The sequence below is a fragment of the Pinus tabuliformis genome, chromosome 2_2 (genome assembly GCF_031772625.1).
Source record: "Pinus tabuliformis cultivar Carrire ecotype Pingquan chromosome 2_2, CPIR1, whole genome shotgun sequence".
NCBI lineage: Eukaryota > Viridiplantae > Streptophyta > Pinopsida > Pinales > Pinaceae > Pinus > Pinus tabuliformis.
The window spans coordinates 1067397651-1067411726 of NC_142300.1; the positions used below are offsets into that span (position 1 = coordinate 1067397651).

General features: G+C 41.7%; 1 protein-coding gene across 1 annotated transcript in view; it reads left to right on the plus strand.

Annotated features, from left to right (window-relative positions):
• Window positions 1–14076, plus strand: part of LOC149197077 (uncharacterized) — a 161226-nt gene that overhangs the window by 14353 nt on the left and 132797 nt on the right. Inside the window, exon 2 of the mRNA XM_089403844.1 lies at window positions 12201–12253. Within this exon, the coding sequence (XP_089259970.1) occupies window positions 12201–12253 (53 nt within the window). The remainder of the gene's footprint in view (window positions 1–12200; window positions 12254–14076) is intronic.

Consider the following 14076-nt stretch of genomic DNA (forward strand, 5'->3'; position numbering starts at 1 on the left):
TTAAAGATCGCTTTCTTTCAGAACCAAAGTAATCCCAACGTTACAAATTTGTCTTTGTACCAAAGACTCATTGCAACTGTTTTGAACCAAATCTCGTCGAAGAATTTTTGCCTAGTCCTTGAGGCATCCTTGTGTCTTGTCTTAGCAACAATTCCTTGATCGTGCAACTATTGTAGCATGTACACCTATACTTTCCATGTTCTAGATTATGCACATATTACTCGACCTTTGCAAGTGTGCTCTTGGCTGGTCAGCGTAGTCCTCGTGGACTATTAGAGGCCACTAGTTGTGCCTGCGGCTCTACTTATCGCCGATGACTAATTTTCCTTAGTACGAGTCCCTTCCTCACATGGCCATCCTTGCTTCGTGTTGCTCGTTTGGTTGGCAGATGGACCTTTGATGGCTATTGTTGGCCGCTGCCTTGCACAGTGGCCCTGCGTTTCTCTGCCTTACCTTCCTGTAACTATTCTCATTCCCCCTGACACCTAACACCTTGAATGACAACCAATCAACTGTGGTGGCTTGTTTGCCCTGTCACCTGCACTCTTTGGTGGCCACCACTTGTTGTGTTGGTCGACATCGTTCTGTCAATGTTGGACATTGGATAAACCAATGCTCCCCGTATGTTTCGTGACATGGACCAACCACCTCTCATGGATCCTTATCTCTAGTGATCAATCATTGACAAACACATGCAGGTTTTGTTCTAACGACAATTGTGATTCCCAACAAGTGGTATTAGAGCATAGGTCACGAGTTCGATACACATCCGGCTCACGTTGGGGGGAGATTGTTGGACATTGGATACACCAACGCTCCCCGTGTGTTTCACGACATGGACTAACCGCCTCTCGTGGATCCTTATCTCTGGTGATGCGATTGTTGACTAACACTTGTGGGTTTTGGTCTAATGACAATCGTGATTCCCAACATACTCAAGCCAGAGCTATGCCAGAGAAGAAAGTTACACAAGTATGGAGAAAGAAGCAGATTCAATTCGAACATCTCTTGAACTCTCTAGCCAAGAACACATGTTGTTGAATTGAGCCTTGATAATCTAAGTATTTGATGGGGAGACTCTGTCAAAAAGAAGACCATGCATGCAGTTAGGGGGAGCTTATGATGATTAAGCATTCTTGCAGAAGCTAGTCATGGATGGATCCTATGAGAACCTTGATGAGTCACACTTGAACAATCATCTGTTGATAGATCATCTCTCGGGAATAGCTCCATTGAAGAACATGATCTCTTATCTATCTGATGGATTGTTGTTAAGATGTCTTCCACTTGATCACTAAGCAGGTAATCTTTCATGAGCTAAAGGAGGCCGTGCAGACAAGGGGAGTTAGTTCATCACATGAAGAAATACATCTATCATGGACCATATTGCCAAAAATAAAGAGCACCATGACAGGGGGAGTTCTTGGACACCCCGTTTGCCATTGATGTCCAAGGGGGAGAGAATGGTTGAAAGGGCAAGAATATTGCCATCAATGACAAAGGGGGAGATTGTTAATCTAGGTTGTCATTGATGTCAATATGGCATTGACTGGGATGGCAAATATTCTTGAGATGCTAATGAAGAAGTGCCAAGTGCCATTCATGTATCTTGATGATCTAGGAGCCCTTGATGACCTATGTGATGAATGTCCTTACCTTTGATGGTCTTGATGATCTTATGAAGCCATAACCTTAGATGTCCTTACCTTCAATGATCTTGATAATGGAAGACTATACGATGATGATGAAAGACTACATGCTGCATATGCTTGATGACACATCACTATCTTGGGGACATAATGACATTTATGAGCCTAGTAGCCTTGATGAAGAAACCAAACAAAATAAAGCTCATCCATGAGAAGCCCATCCATGAAAAAAAATGTTGTTGTCCTACATTTTTGCACTAATAAATAATTAGTCACATTAAAAAATATTTTTGCTACCGTAGAGGCAGAATTCTTCCACGAGACCTATACCATCTTTTATAGCATAATTTTGCCTTTGCAATGAGCTATTACACAGCCCGAAACTCCAAGCGGTTTGAAAGTCATGAATTTTTGAAGTTAATTTATTAATTCTGGATAGTAAGCTGACCTATACATGCCTACTCATGTCGGCCAACATCAGAGACATGTCCCTTCATGTTTAGTAAAAAATCACTATAAATATAAATCTAAACCTTCATTTTTCACTATAAATTCGGTGAAGAATTCAGAAAGAAGAGAACAGAAGGTAAGGAGGCCGAGGAGAAGTTAAAGACTTAACTGTATGGTCAAAATTTGTGTTTGGAATATTTTAAAGACCTCAGACTTGTTGCTTTAAAGACCTGTGCTACAAAATTCGGTGCTGTGATTTATTTTCATGACTTGAACATCCTTGACAGTTGGTTGTATGAAAATGTGGAGACTTAATCCCTACAACAGGACCGACTTAATCCCTACAACAGGACCAAAACTTCTTCACTAGATCGGACTATATATATAAACTGTGGACTCAGAGGTGTAAACAAGACAGTGTTATAGGCTTGGACCTTTGTGACTGTAATCAGATTAGTAGACAGTGGCTCAGACAGAGGTGTGCACAGGCTCAGACAGTCGGACAAAAGTACTATTTGCTCAAATTAAGGTGCAAACAGTGGTTCGGATGAAGGGTTAGACAGTGACTCAAACAAGAAGACTATGGTGGCTAGCACAGTGGCATAGGCACCTCGACTATGTTGAAGCAGCGATAATTCTTTGGATGATGCAGCAGTGACCTATTTTTGATGGCTCAGTAATTAAACTCTGTGCTAAATACCTTTCACCTCAGGCTTCATAACAGTGACAGAACCTTGAACCAGCTGTGGAAGAATAGTGCTTTTGGTACCTCGGACAAAGGACTGTTGTGGCATCAGACCATCCTTTATCTCAGTTGTGCTACTGGACTGTGATTCTGATTACACTCTTGATAGTGGCTCGAAGCTGGTAATCTCCCTGTATACCATTGCCAGACTATGGTGTCATGTTAGCTGTGAACCAAAGTATAATCTGAAGACTGAGTTACTTTGGGGCAGATTGAAAAAGAACACTCAAGTAAGTACATTACTCAATGTTATTAAAGAAGATCTTGTGGAGTGGCTTGTTGAAGTGAAATTGAAGACTCTTGAAGAAGTTATTTGAAGATCTTTGGTTGGGTACCATGAAGACACTTTGAAGAATTTGTGGAGACCTTGTTTGAAGTCTTTGTGGAGTGGTCTTGAAGAAGATCCCAGATTGGAGCCCTCTTGATGAGTAGCCTTGACTGACCTTGGAGACACTGTTGAATACATTTTGGTGGGATATCTTGAAGATAACATTGAAGACCATGATGCATCGCTGATGTCATCATGAGGTAACTTGGAGAAATTGCTTGGGTATGATGAAGAGCAGTGGTGACACCTTCTAAGAGATCAAGGTTGTCATTGATGATATTGTGTGGAGACTACAGTGAAGCTGAAGATTGAAAGGGCTCATTGAAGAAGACCTTGGGAGCCGTGAAAAACAACCTAACATATTTTGACAAAGCAAAGCTAAAGGGTTGGCATCCTTGGAGTTGGTGCTCCTAAACTCAAGGTTGGTGCCTTGGATAAGATAGGGTCGAAGCCCTAGAGGTTGGAGCCTCACAAAAGTCCAAGTAGGTGCTTGGCACATCCTAGTTTGGAACCTGGGTGTCTTCATCAAGGGTTGGAGCACAAAGGATCGATGCAGTGGATCAGTGTAATATTGCTAGAGCACATTCCTCACTAAGAGGGGCTAGAACACATGAGATCTCCAAGACCTAGAAATCGTTTGGAGAAATTCCACCCGGATCATGAGTTATTAAAATAAGTAATATTTTTAATGGGGTTCCTAAGTCTAAACTTGCGAAAATAAAAATATTAATGGGTATTAATAAAAATATGGGTGAGAAGCTTCTAAGTGACGAGGATCAAGTCTGTTTTTATCTTAGCTGTTGATTAGGGACTTAATCTCGGTCGTTGATTCATCAACAAGAAAAGTATAAGAGGAGGCTTGAGGGTCAGTTGGAGATACACCATATTGATCAGTGAATTCGATTTTTCGGGGGTGAGGTTTGCTGAGAAAGTCGAGCAGGTGATCTGAGTTGCAGCAAAGGGGCAGGGATAGTTGTGGTGGAGGATCTTCTCCGGAATCCCGAATACTCAGCAGAGAGAGGCAGAGATACACTAGAGGGGGCAACGCAGACCAAGGAGGACTAACACTGGGCTAGGAGGGCCCACGCAGTGCCAACGCAGAGGATCAACTGACCTCCTGCAGAAGTCCAAATTTAGTCGGGGAGTAGCAAGATCAGCCGGGAAGGTTGACGTCAGAGCTCCAGGAGGCAGTGAGACCAGTGCAGAGCCTCAAAAAGCGCTCCACGCAGGCCCACACAGCTACTACGAAGGGGCAACGCAGTTGTAGTTGGGGATAGTCAATTCAGTTGCCGGATCGGAGGGATTTTGCCGGGTGAAGTGAGGTAATCTCACTTAGCTTTCTGCCAGTGTATTTTTCTTTGTAACTGGATTGCCAAGAGGGCAGCCAGAGTTGTATTCGGAACTACTGATTAATAATAGAAAATCCTCAGAGCTGTTGCACCGGTTTTAGTGCATTGGGTTTTTCCGTGGACGTGTTGTCCAAAAATAACAGTGTCCCATGTGTGTTTGTCTCATATCTATTTAAGTTTATGATTTGTATGTTAGTGTAGTCTGCAGTAGTGTATTTCATCATTGTTTAAATAATTAAATAACTTGTTGAATGTAAAAACAAGTAGGAGATGATAAACCAATGATTGCAGTAGGATTTCTGATGTTTAGATTTAGAAATTTTCACATGGTATCAAAGCATTGTAGATCACAGGACACTGAAGCCATCAGCCGGGAGATCTAGCGAATTTGCTGCAGAGAAGCAGTTGTCCCAAGTGACATCGTTGTTTCAGAGCCAGAGGAGCAACTGAAGTAGTGACGCAGAGCCAAAGGAGTAACGCAGAGGCTCACGCAGTTCATGCGTCGACATTCCGAGCCAGTGGAGGGTGACGCAGTACTCGAGAGGAGCTCACATAGTGATTGCGTCAACTCTCTGGGCCAGCGCAAAGCTTGAGGGGCTCAGATCAGTTAGTTGTCGGGGTGGGAGAAGCAGTGCAGATTTGATCTGTGGTGCTGGTGGGACACTGTTGTTATTGGTGTAGAATAGTGTCTGAGGAGACAAAGTCAAGGTAGAGGGAGTCACTACCTTAGCAGATTTCTTACCAAAGAAATCTAGATCCGAGTTGCTGAGCAGCAACAAAGGAGGATTGGAGAGGGGTGATTCAACATTTGGCGGGAGGATTTCCGTGAAGGAAATTAGGACTCAGAGGGAGTCTAGGAGGAGCTTGTTCCTTAGAGGATTTCTAGCGTCAAAGAAATCTAGATCCAAGTCTTGCTAGGAAGCAGCGGGAGAGGGAGAAGAGAACCAGTCCTATATTTATTTGAGCAGAGATGGCAGTCAATGGACTGAGGGATCAGGACAGATTGGATGGAGCATCCAATTTTGTCATCTGGAAGGCCAGGATCCTGGCAGTCCTGGACAAAAATCGCATCAAGGACTATGCCTTGAAGACAGTTGCTGTTCTGGTCGATGTTGATCTGCTGAAAAAGTACAAGGAAGCCCAGACGAAGGCTAAGTGCATGATTATAGATGGGGTCAAAGATCATGTGGTTCCACACATTGCTAAAAAGGAAACAACAAGGGAGATGTGGGAGGCTTTGACCACCTTGTACGAGGGGACTTCCGTGCAATGGAAGATGCTATTAGAGAATCAACTGAGATAGTACCAGATGCAGAAGGGCGAAGAAATCGATCCCTTCCTCCTTAGGTTGCAAGGGATTCGAGATTAGTTGACTTCTGTGGGTCTACACCAAATCCTAAGTTCATGGTCGTCAGGACTGTCCTGAATGCAGTCACTGACGACTAGGAGACCTTTGTCTAGAGTATCTTGGGCAGGGCTTCTCTCTCTAGTTGGGAGGAGATGTGGGCAACTTGTCGACAATAAGAGATTAGGAGGTTGACCAAGACAGGAAGTAGCGACAGAGGAGCCCGAATCAAGGAGGAGGAGGAGGAGGAGGAGGAGGAGGATGCAACTCATGCATCATCGGGACAACAATGGCAACAGAAAAGGAAGAAAGAGGATATATCCAAGGTCAGATGCTTCAGGTGTGTGGAACTGGGACATTTCGCCACTTAGTGCCCATAGAAGAAGGGCAAGGAAGAGGCTTTTGACTTGAAGGCTGCTCCAGCAAAAGCTGATAGGGAAGGCGAGGATGACGATAAGAGGTGGGGCGACATGGAGTTGTAGTCGAGAGGACTACATAAGGGGAAGGATCCTTGAGGTGCCCAAACTCTTGGATCACATATGGCTATGAGAGTCCTCAATGACAATAGTAGAATGGTAGGTGTCAGTTGGTGCGAGGGATGATGGAGCAACAGTGGCAGAGCTAGAGTGTTAAAGTCTAAAGTAGCGTAGTGAAATGTTGTAGCAGTGCGGGAGGCACAGAGCAGATTGCAGCAGTAGAGTGTTAGCACAGATTAGTAGCAGAGGTAGCTTCAACATCACGAGGCATCTAGACTGACCAACATGTCAATTTTTGGGTGAGTTTTCAGTTGCTTACTTCTCAGCAACTGAGTTGCAGTGCAACAGTTAGCAGTGGCAGTGCTATGGGCAACATGATGCAACATATTGAGAGGGAGTTGTAGTACAGATGCAACAGTGGCAGTGGCAGTGTCATGGGCAACAATATAGGTTGTAGCAGTGTAGTGGATGAAGGGCAGTAGGCCAAGCATCAACAACACAGAGGACTGATGCAGTGGATCAGTGTAATGCTTCTGTTGGGAAGTATTGCTAGAGCACATTCCTCGTTAAGGGGGAGTGTTTATTTTGGTAGCATCGGATGTGCTCTAGTTCTGAAATTTTGTGGAGGGGCTAGAACACATGAGATCTCTAAGACCTAGAAATCGTTTGGAGAAATTCCACTCGGATAATGAGTTATTAAAATAATTTATATTTTTAATAAGGTCCCTAAGTCTAAACTTGGGAAAATAAAAATATTAATGGGTATTAATAACAATATGGGTGAGAAGTTGTTAAGTGACGAGGATCAAATCTATTTTAATCTTAGCCGTTGATTAGGCACTTAATCTCGGCAGTTGATTCATCAACAGGAAAGGTATAAGAGGAGGCTTGAGGGTCAGTTGGAGATACACCGTATTGATCAGTCAGTTCGATTTTTCTAGGGCAAGGTTTGCTGAGAAAATCAAACAGGTGATCTGAGTTGCGACAGAGGGGCATGGATATTTGGGGTGGAGGATCTCCTCCGGAACCCCGAATACTCAATAGAGAGAGGCAGAGATACACTAGAGGAGGCAATGCTGACCAAGGATAGTTGGGGTGGAGGATCTTCTCCGGAACCCCGAATACTCAACAGAGAGAGGCAGAGATACACTAGAGGAGGCAACGCAGACCAAGGAGGGCTGACGCTGGGCCAGGAGGGCCCACACAGTGCTTGACATAGTGCCAGCGCAGAGGATCAGCTGACCTCTTGCAAAAGTCCGAATTCAACGGGGGAGCAGCAGGATCAGCCGGGAAGGTTGACGTCAGAGCTCCAGGAGGCAGTGAGACCAGCACAAAGCTAACGCAGAGCCTCAGAAAGCTCCACGTAGGCCCACACAGCTACTGCGAAGGGGCAAGACAATTGTAGCTGGTGATAGTTAGTTCAGTTGCCGGATTAGAGGGATTTTTCCGGTTGAAGTGAGATAATCTCACTTAGGTTTCTGCCAATGTATTTTTCTCTGTAACTGGATTGCCGAGAGGGCATCTAGAGTTGTATTCAAAACTACTGCTTAATAATAGAAAACCCTCAGAGCTGTTGCACCGGTTTTCCTGCATTAGGTTTTTCTTGGGACGTGTTGTCCAAAAATAACGGTGTCTCTTGTGTGTTTGTCTCATATCTATTTCAGTTTATGATCTGTATGTCAGTGGAGTCTGCAATAGTGTTTTTCATCATTGTTTAAATAATTAAATATCTTGTTGAATGTAAAAACAAGTAGGAGATGATAAACCAGTGATTGCAGTAGGATTTCTAATGTGTAGATTCAGAAATTTTCACACTACCTATGTGTTGCAGTTAGCATTGCATCTGTTTGTACTGATCTACTCAAAACCTGAAGATCAAGCATTAATAGGGAGGCTCCCTCTGAAGCTAGACTCTCTATGTGTCTCAAACTCTCTCTAATCTATTGCGTCACTGTAACTGTTTCTACACCTGTCTCGAGTCTCTGACTGCAACTAGCTCTGCACTGAGTACCGAGCACCTGACTATGCCCAACTAGCTCTACAACTACCTCTCGAGTATCTAACTAAAACTAGCTCTACATTATCCCTCAAAAATCTGACTGCGCATTACTGACACTTCGATCATCTCGCTACTCTAATACTTTAGGCCCCTGTAGCAAAGGTGTTGATCCATGTGAACAGTAATTGGATCTGATCTAGACTTCCTGTTGCTCCTCATGGATCCTACCCATACTGGTAATCTGAAGCATCATGTTCCTCCTCCATCTGGAGGTATCATTGCTATCAATGTGAATTCGTCCAATCTAGAATTTAACTCCTTGATCTTTGCCGAAGCTATTGTTTGCTACCCCTTCTTATACTTCTTCCTCTTTGGACACTAGGTGACATAGTGACCAAACTCACTACATTCGAAGCACTTGACCTTCAACAGGTCTTTCTTCTTCTTCTCTCCTCCTTTTCAGTCATGTCCCTGATTGGGACCGTTGTTCACCTTTCCCTTTCCTGCAAGGGCTATGATTTATTCTTCCTTCTCCACCTTCGGCCCCTTGCCACTACTTCTGGTAGCACCATTTGCGAGACTAACCGTTAGTTCTTCTTGAGTGAAATCACTCCACATGCATTTCCAATCTGGTAGCTTACCTCGTCTAGTGATCCCTTGAACAAAAGTTTGCTATTCCTTTGGTAAACCCGTTTGGAGTTGTCTGCACTAGTTCGCTGTTTGCTAGCATATCTCCTGCAATTGCAAGTTCATCTCAGACTCTTGAATTTTGGTGAGGTAGGAAGTTACGCTCTCACCCTTCTGCATCTTTGTTGTCCTCAAATTTTCCTTGAGAATCATTTTTCGATTATCAGATGGATCTTGGTATAACTTCACAACGGCCTCCCACATTTCCCTTAGTATATTCTTATCTGCAATATGTCGAACGATTTGATCTCAAACCTCGTATGGGACCATCCTCTTTGCTTTGGTCATATCCTTCTTGTAATCAAGATATTGGATAGGATCTAAGAGTTCAACAACTAACGTTGTCATGAACTTGTTTAGACTGTGCTCATCTAGTAGGAATTGCATCATAGCCTTCCAAACGCCAAAGGTTGAGGCTTTGTCAAGTCTGTCCTGTTCTCTGAGTCTTGTTGTGGCCATCTCTGGGAAACTCAAATCAATTGGAGAATTATACGTTGGAAATCTCCTTCTCCTTCTGACAACTCGACCTTCTCTCTACTACACGCACTCCCCCTCGAATGCACAAATGTACTTCTGCACTTGCCTCCGGTGTCCTCCTCGGAATTTGCACTGCTTGCCGCTTCTTTTAAGGTAACTCGCTCTACCTCCTGGAAGTCCTTCGAAATTTGGCACATGTACTGCTAACCTTGAAACTCGTACTGGATGGACTAACAAGTCTGTTACAGCCTACTGTTGCGGGAAATCATAGTCTCCTTTCCTACAACTGGAAACCTTCAGAGAAATAAACTAGAAATTCCCTCTATGTGCTTTTCTCTTCCTACGATGCACTGATCTGCAACTGCAAAACCCTTGCTGCAAATCTATTGTGCTAGATATGCTCTGTGACTCTACTGATCAGCTCATTGGAAAGCCTCTTTGGCAAATCCATTGCTTGCTGCTATAGATTTGAGGAAATTCGAGCTTTTCCTTCACCTTGAATTGGAAATCAATTTCTGCCTCTCTGGTACTTGCATTGTCTGGCTGCCCTGCGTTGATCTGGAGATAGTGCTTTAGATCTCCCTATGAAACTACACGATCTCTCTTCCTTTCACTTTTGAGCCTATGATCTGATCTTCAATACTCTGATTCCATGTGAAATTGCCACGAATGCACCAACTAGAGTTTAATCTTGTAACTATTAGTAGTTTATTTGTTTACGACAAATAACTATTTAATGACTGATGCATTCTTCACAACAAAAATGCCGTGGAATTATAAAATAGGAACTAAGAAACAGATGCGCACAACCAATAAAAATGACACCATTATTTTTGGACAATTGTCCCAAGAAAAACCCTGAAGGGAAAACCGGTGCAACAGATGAGGGTTTTATTATTATTATGCAACAATTTGAGAATTATTACAACTAAATACCCAGTTGGCTATCCTCCGAAATCAACTGGCAAAATATCTGGAGATAAATTATCTCCCTCTGCAATCAACTCAACCTCTCTCCAACCACTCGCATTTCCTAACAATTCGCACCACTGGACTGGAAATGTGCATGACCTGGCTGGAGAAAATTGTACAACCTCAGAACTAACTCTGGACGAGTCGTACTACCTCGAGAAGTGACTTGCTCTGCCTCCTGCATGCTGATCTAGCCTTTGGCAATTGAATCAACCCTCTTCACGCAACTCACACTAGGGTTTCTGGCTATTTGCACTAGCTGTAGTGACCCTCTCTCTAGGTAATTCGACCTTCGTTCTCCTATCTCTCTGGCACTGGAAAATCACTGGGAAACTCTCCTGAATTTTGCTCTTCCCAAATCTCTGTTGCCTCCTCTCTTTGATGCTCTTTCCCTAGCTCTAACTATGCCCTCACTGAAAACTGTGATCTGGGTAGCTCGATCTGCCTTCTCACAGTGATCACACTGATGCTATCCCCAAGCCCTTCAACCTTCTCTTACATTTTTTGCTGGAGTCTCAACAAACATGATTTAATTTACATCGATGGCTAAGATCAATTAGACTTCATCAATAGACGCCTCTAGAGAAATCTCAAATATTCTTAATTAATTAAGTTTAATTTACCATTTTTCCTAAGTTAGACTTACGAAATATTTTAATTACGGCAAATTGAGTTAATTCCCAAGCTTATCTTATGAAACCTTTTATGGGTTTTGGAGATTAGTGTTCCTTAGCCTCTTAGCGTCATCTGAGACTATAACACTTATCCGATGCTACCATATCCATCAAAAACTAACATGTATAGATAAATCCATATGGATTTGTACACTCTTATAGATAGGTCGGCACAAGTTCTCCCATAGGTTGCACAACAAGTTTTTGCTATTTTTGGTTTTCTTAGTAAGCCAGACAAGCTTAGTTTAGGGTGTTTTTGATATTTTCAATACGTTGTACAAGCTGAATTTAGGGTGTTTTTGGTAACAATGTAATGCTATTTTTTGGGCAACGTGTAGAGGTTTCCTTATGTTTTTTCAAAGGAACGAAAAGCTGATTTGAATGAATAATTCCTGTTCATATGAAAATATAATTTTTATGCTTCCACGGTTTAATTTCTTGCTATTGTGTGATTGATGCAATGGTTTGAAATTTAATTTCAACATTAATTAAATTCAACAATCTACATGTTTGATTGAGATAATAAGGGTATTAGTCACTTAAGGCTTGAAATTCTCACATGGTATCAGAGCTTGATCTTGGATTGAGATTGCCAAGGATTTGCTACAATAAATCTATTGCAGGGAAGAAGTACTAGTAGTAAGGGAATTTTGAAGTTTTATTTTCTGATTTGGTAGTTTGGGTAATAGATATAACTATAAGAGATGGTAGTAGCAGGCCTTCAGTTTGAGAATAGATTGGATCATGCCTGGAACTTTGTAGCATCTAACTTTGTAGCAATGGCTATGATTATGCAGATTGAAAGTTAATATATTCTTAATTGATGCAAGAATAATTGTTGTATATCTAATTCACATAATATTATAAAGAGAATATGAAAAATATTCTTGTAAATATGTCTTGTAATAGGGTAGTAGGGAGTCCCTTGTTGGACATTTTATGTTATTTTTGTGGTTTGGATAAGATTTTAATATTTATAATGTGTGATGAAAATGTTCAAAATGTTTGTTTTTAGATGTTGTGTATGACTGTTTGCCTTGATGTTGCAGGGTAAACAAGAGATACACAAGTTGAGAAAGACTGAAAGAGAGAATAAAAAAAGGTATTTTCAAATTCCCAGTTCATTGTGAAAAATCCCTTAATGTTTTTGGATCATTCTCTCATTATTGCAAAAGTCAACTAAAGCAATTATTCATGAAATGAAGTTTCTTGGAATCAATTTGATACAAATATGTTGGCATAGAGACTTTATCAAGCCTACATTTCTAATTGCAATCGAATGGCAATAAAAAAGCAGTAGTTTGTGTTTGCGATTGACACAATTCAGCCCTATAAAAGAGTCTTAGACTTCAACCACAAGGCTTGTATATTGGCTTTGCAATGGCCATTGCTATTGATGCATATGCTTTGAGCAAGAAGCTCATTAGGTTTTGCATTGGAGCAATATCATTTAGGTTTGAGATGAATTGCTAGAGCTTCCTTGACATTTAAATTTGTAATCTTTGCCTTAGTTGGAAAGGTTCTATTTGCAAGGTTGACAATGTTTCCTACCCATAAGAAGGGTTGAAAATTGGGAGTGATTGAGTTTCAATAAAAAGGATTAATACATCATTTCATTGGCTAGAAAATAATGGTTACTAGGCAATTTTTGTTGTATAGAAAAAACTAGTGCTCTACAGGGATGTGTCCCCCAGGGTGGGTTGCGGCACCCCACACTTCCCACGCAGTTGGGATGGGGGAACATCTGGGGAAACATTTGCCCATTGACCCCTTTTGGGAAGACACAAGGGAAACAATTCCCTTGTGTGGGGGACACGTTTCCCCAAAAGGGGGGCTTTTGGGCATCCCCCTCAAAAGGGGGACGCCCAAAAGCACCACTTTTGAGGGGGGACGCCTAAAAGCACTCCTTTTGATGGGTACGCCTAGAAGCACCTTTTTTGAGTTTGAATTATATCAATTTACTATTCTAATCTTCAAACTTCAATATCTACTATAGTCTATTTTTCTTAGTACGAATTAGATTCTAGAATGATGAATGATGAATTTAAATTTTACATCAATTTGCATTCTAGAATGAGGAATGACAAATTTAATTTTTAAATCAATGTAGATTCTAGAATGATGAATATGGATCAATGTATTTCATTATTGAATTTGATCACTGAATCTTGTGGTGTATGGATAAATGATTGTTGAGAAATCTAGGGCAGCTACGTTAGGGAAATTCAATTTGATTTCTCTTAACTTTGATAGTTTCTTGTGACATTATTTTAGTTTCCTTTTCTCATTATTATTATGTTATTTTATCATCAAACAACTACCAAAAAATGAAGATCATCAATGACAAATGGACACCAGATGTAGGCACTCAGCCAAGGCAAAACCCCTATGAAGGGGAAAACTCAGTCAAACTCTTTCTTTAGTAGAATCAGATCAAGTTGAGACAATCCTAGACACTCGACCTAGACCTCTCTCCATCCGTCAAGTCGACCTTTCACAAGATAAAAACATCTCTTGGTTCATTTCTTTGACCTCATAAAGACTTCAATCCTGTAATAAACTTCTCTCCTGCAGTTATACAAGATTTCGGTCCCTGCAATTATACTTTGGTTCTTGCAATCATATTAGACTTTGGTCTCTGCAATTATTCTAGACCTAGATCCCTGCAATCCATCTAGACTTTGGTCCTTGCAATTATTCTAGACTTCGGTCCCTGCAGTCATTCTAGATTTCGGTTCCTGCATCCCTACTGCAACTCTACCAGATTTCGTCCTCTTCATTAACTGCTACTATTACAAACTTTGATGACCTTCTTTCTCTGTGTAATTACAGATTCGAATTTATCATGCCATGCCCCAAACTAAGTCAAGTTTACTTGCTATAAATATTTGTTGGAACCTCCTCTAATAAGCTGACATGAACAGT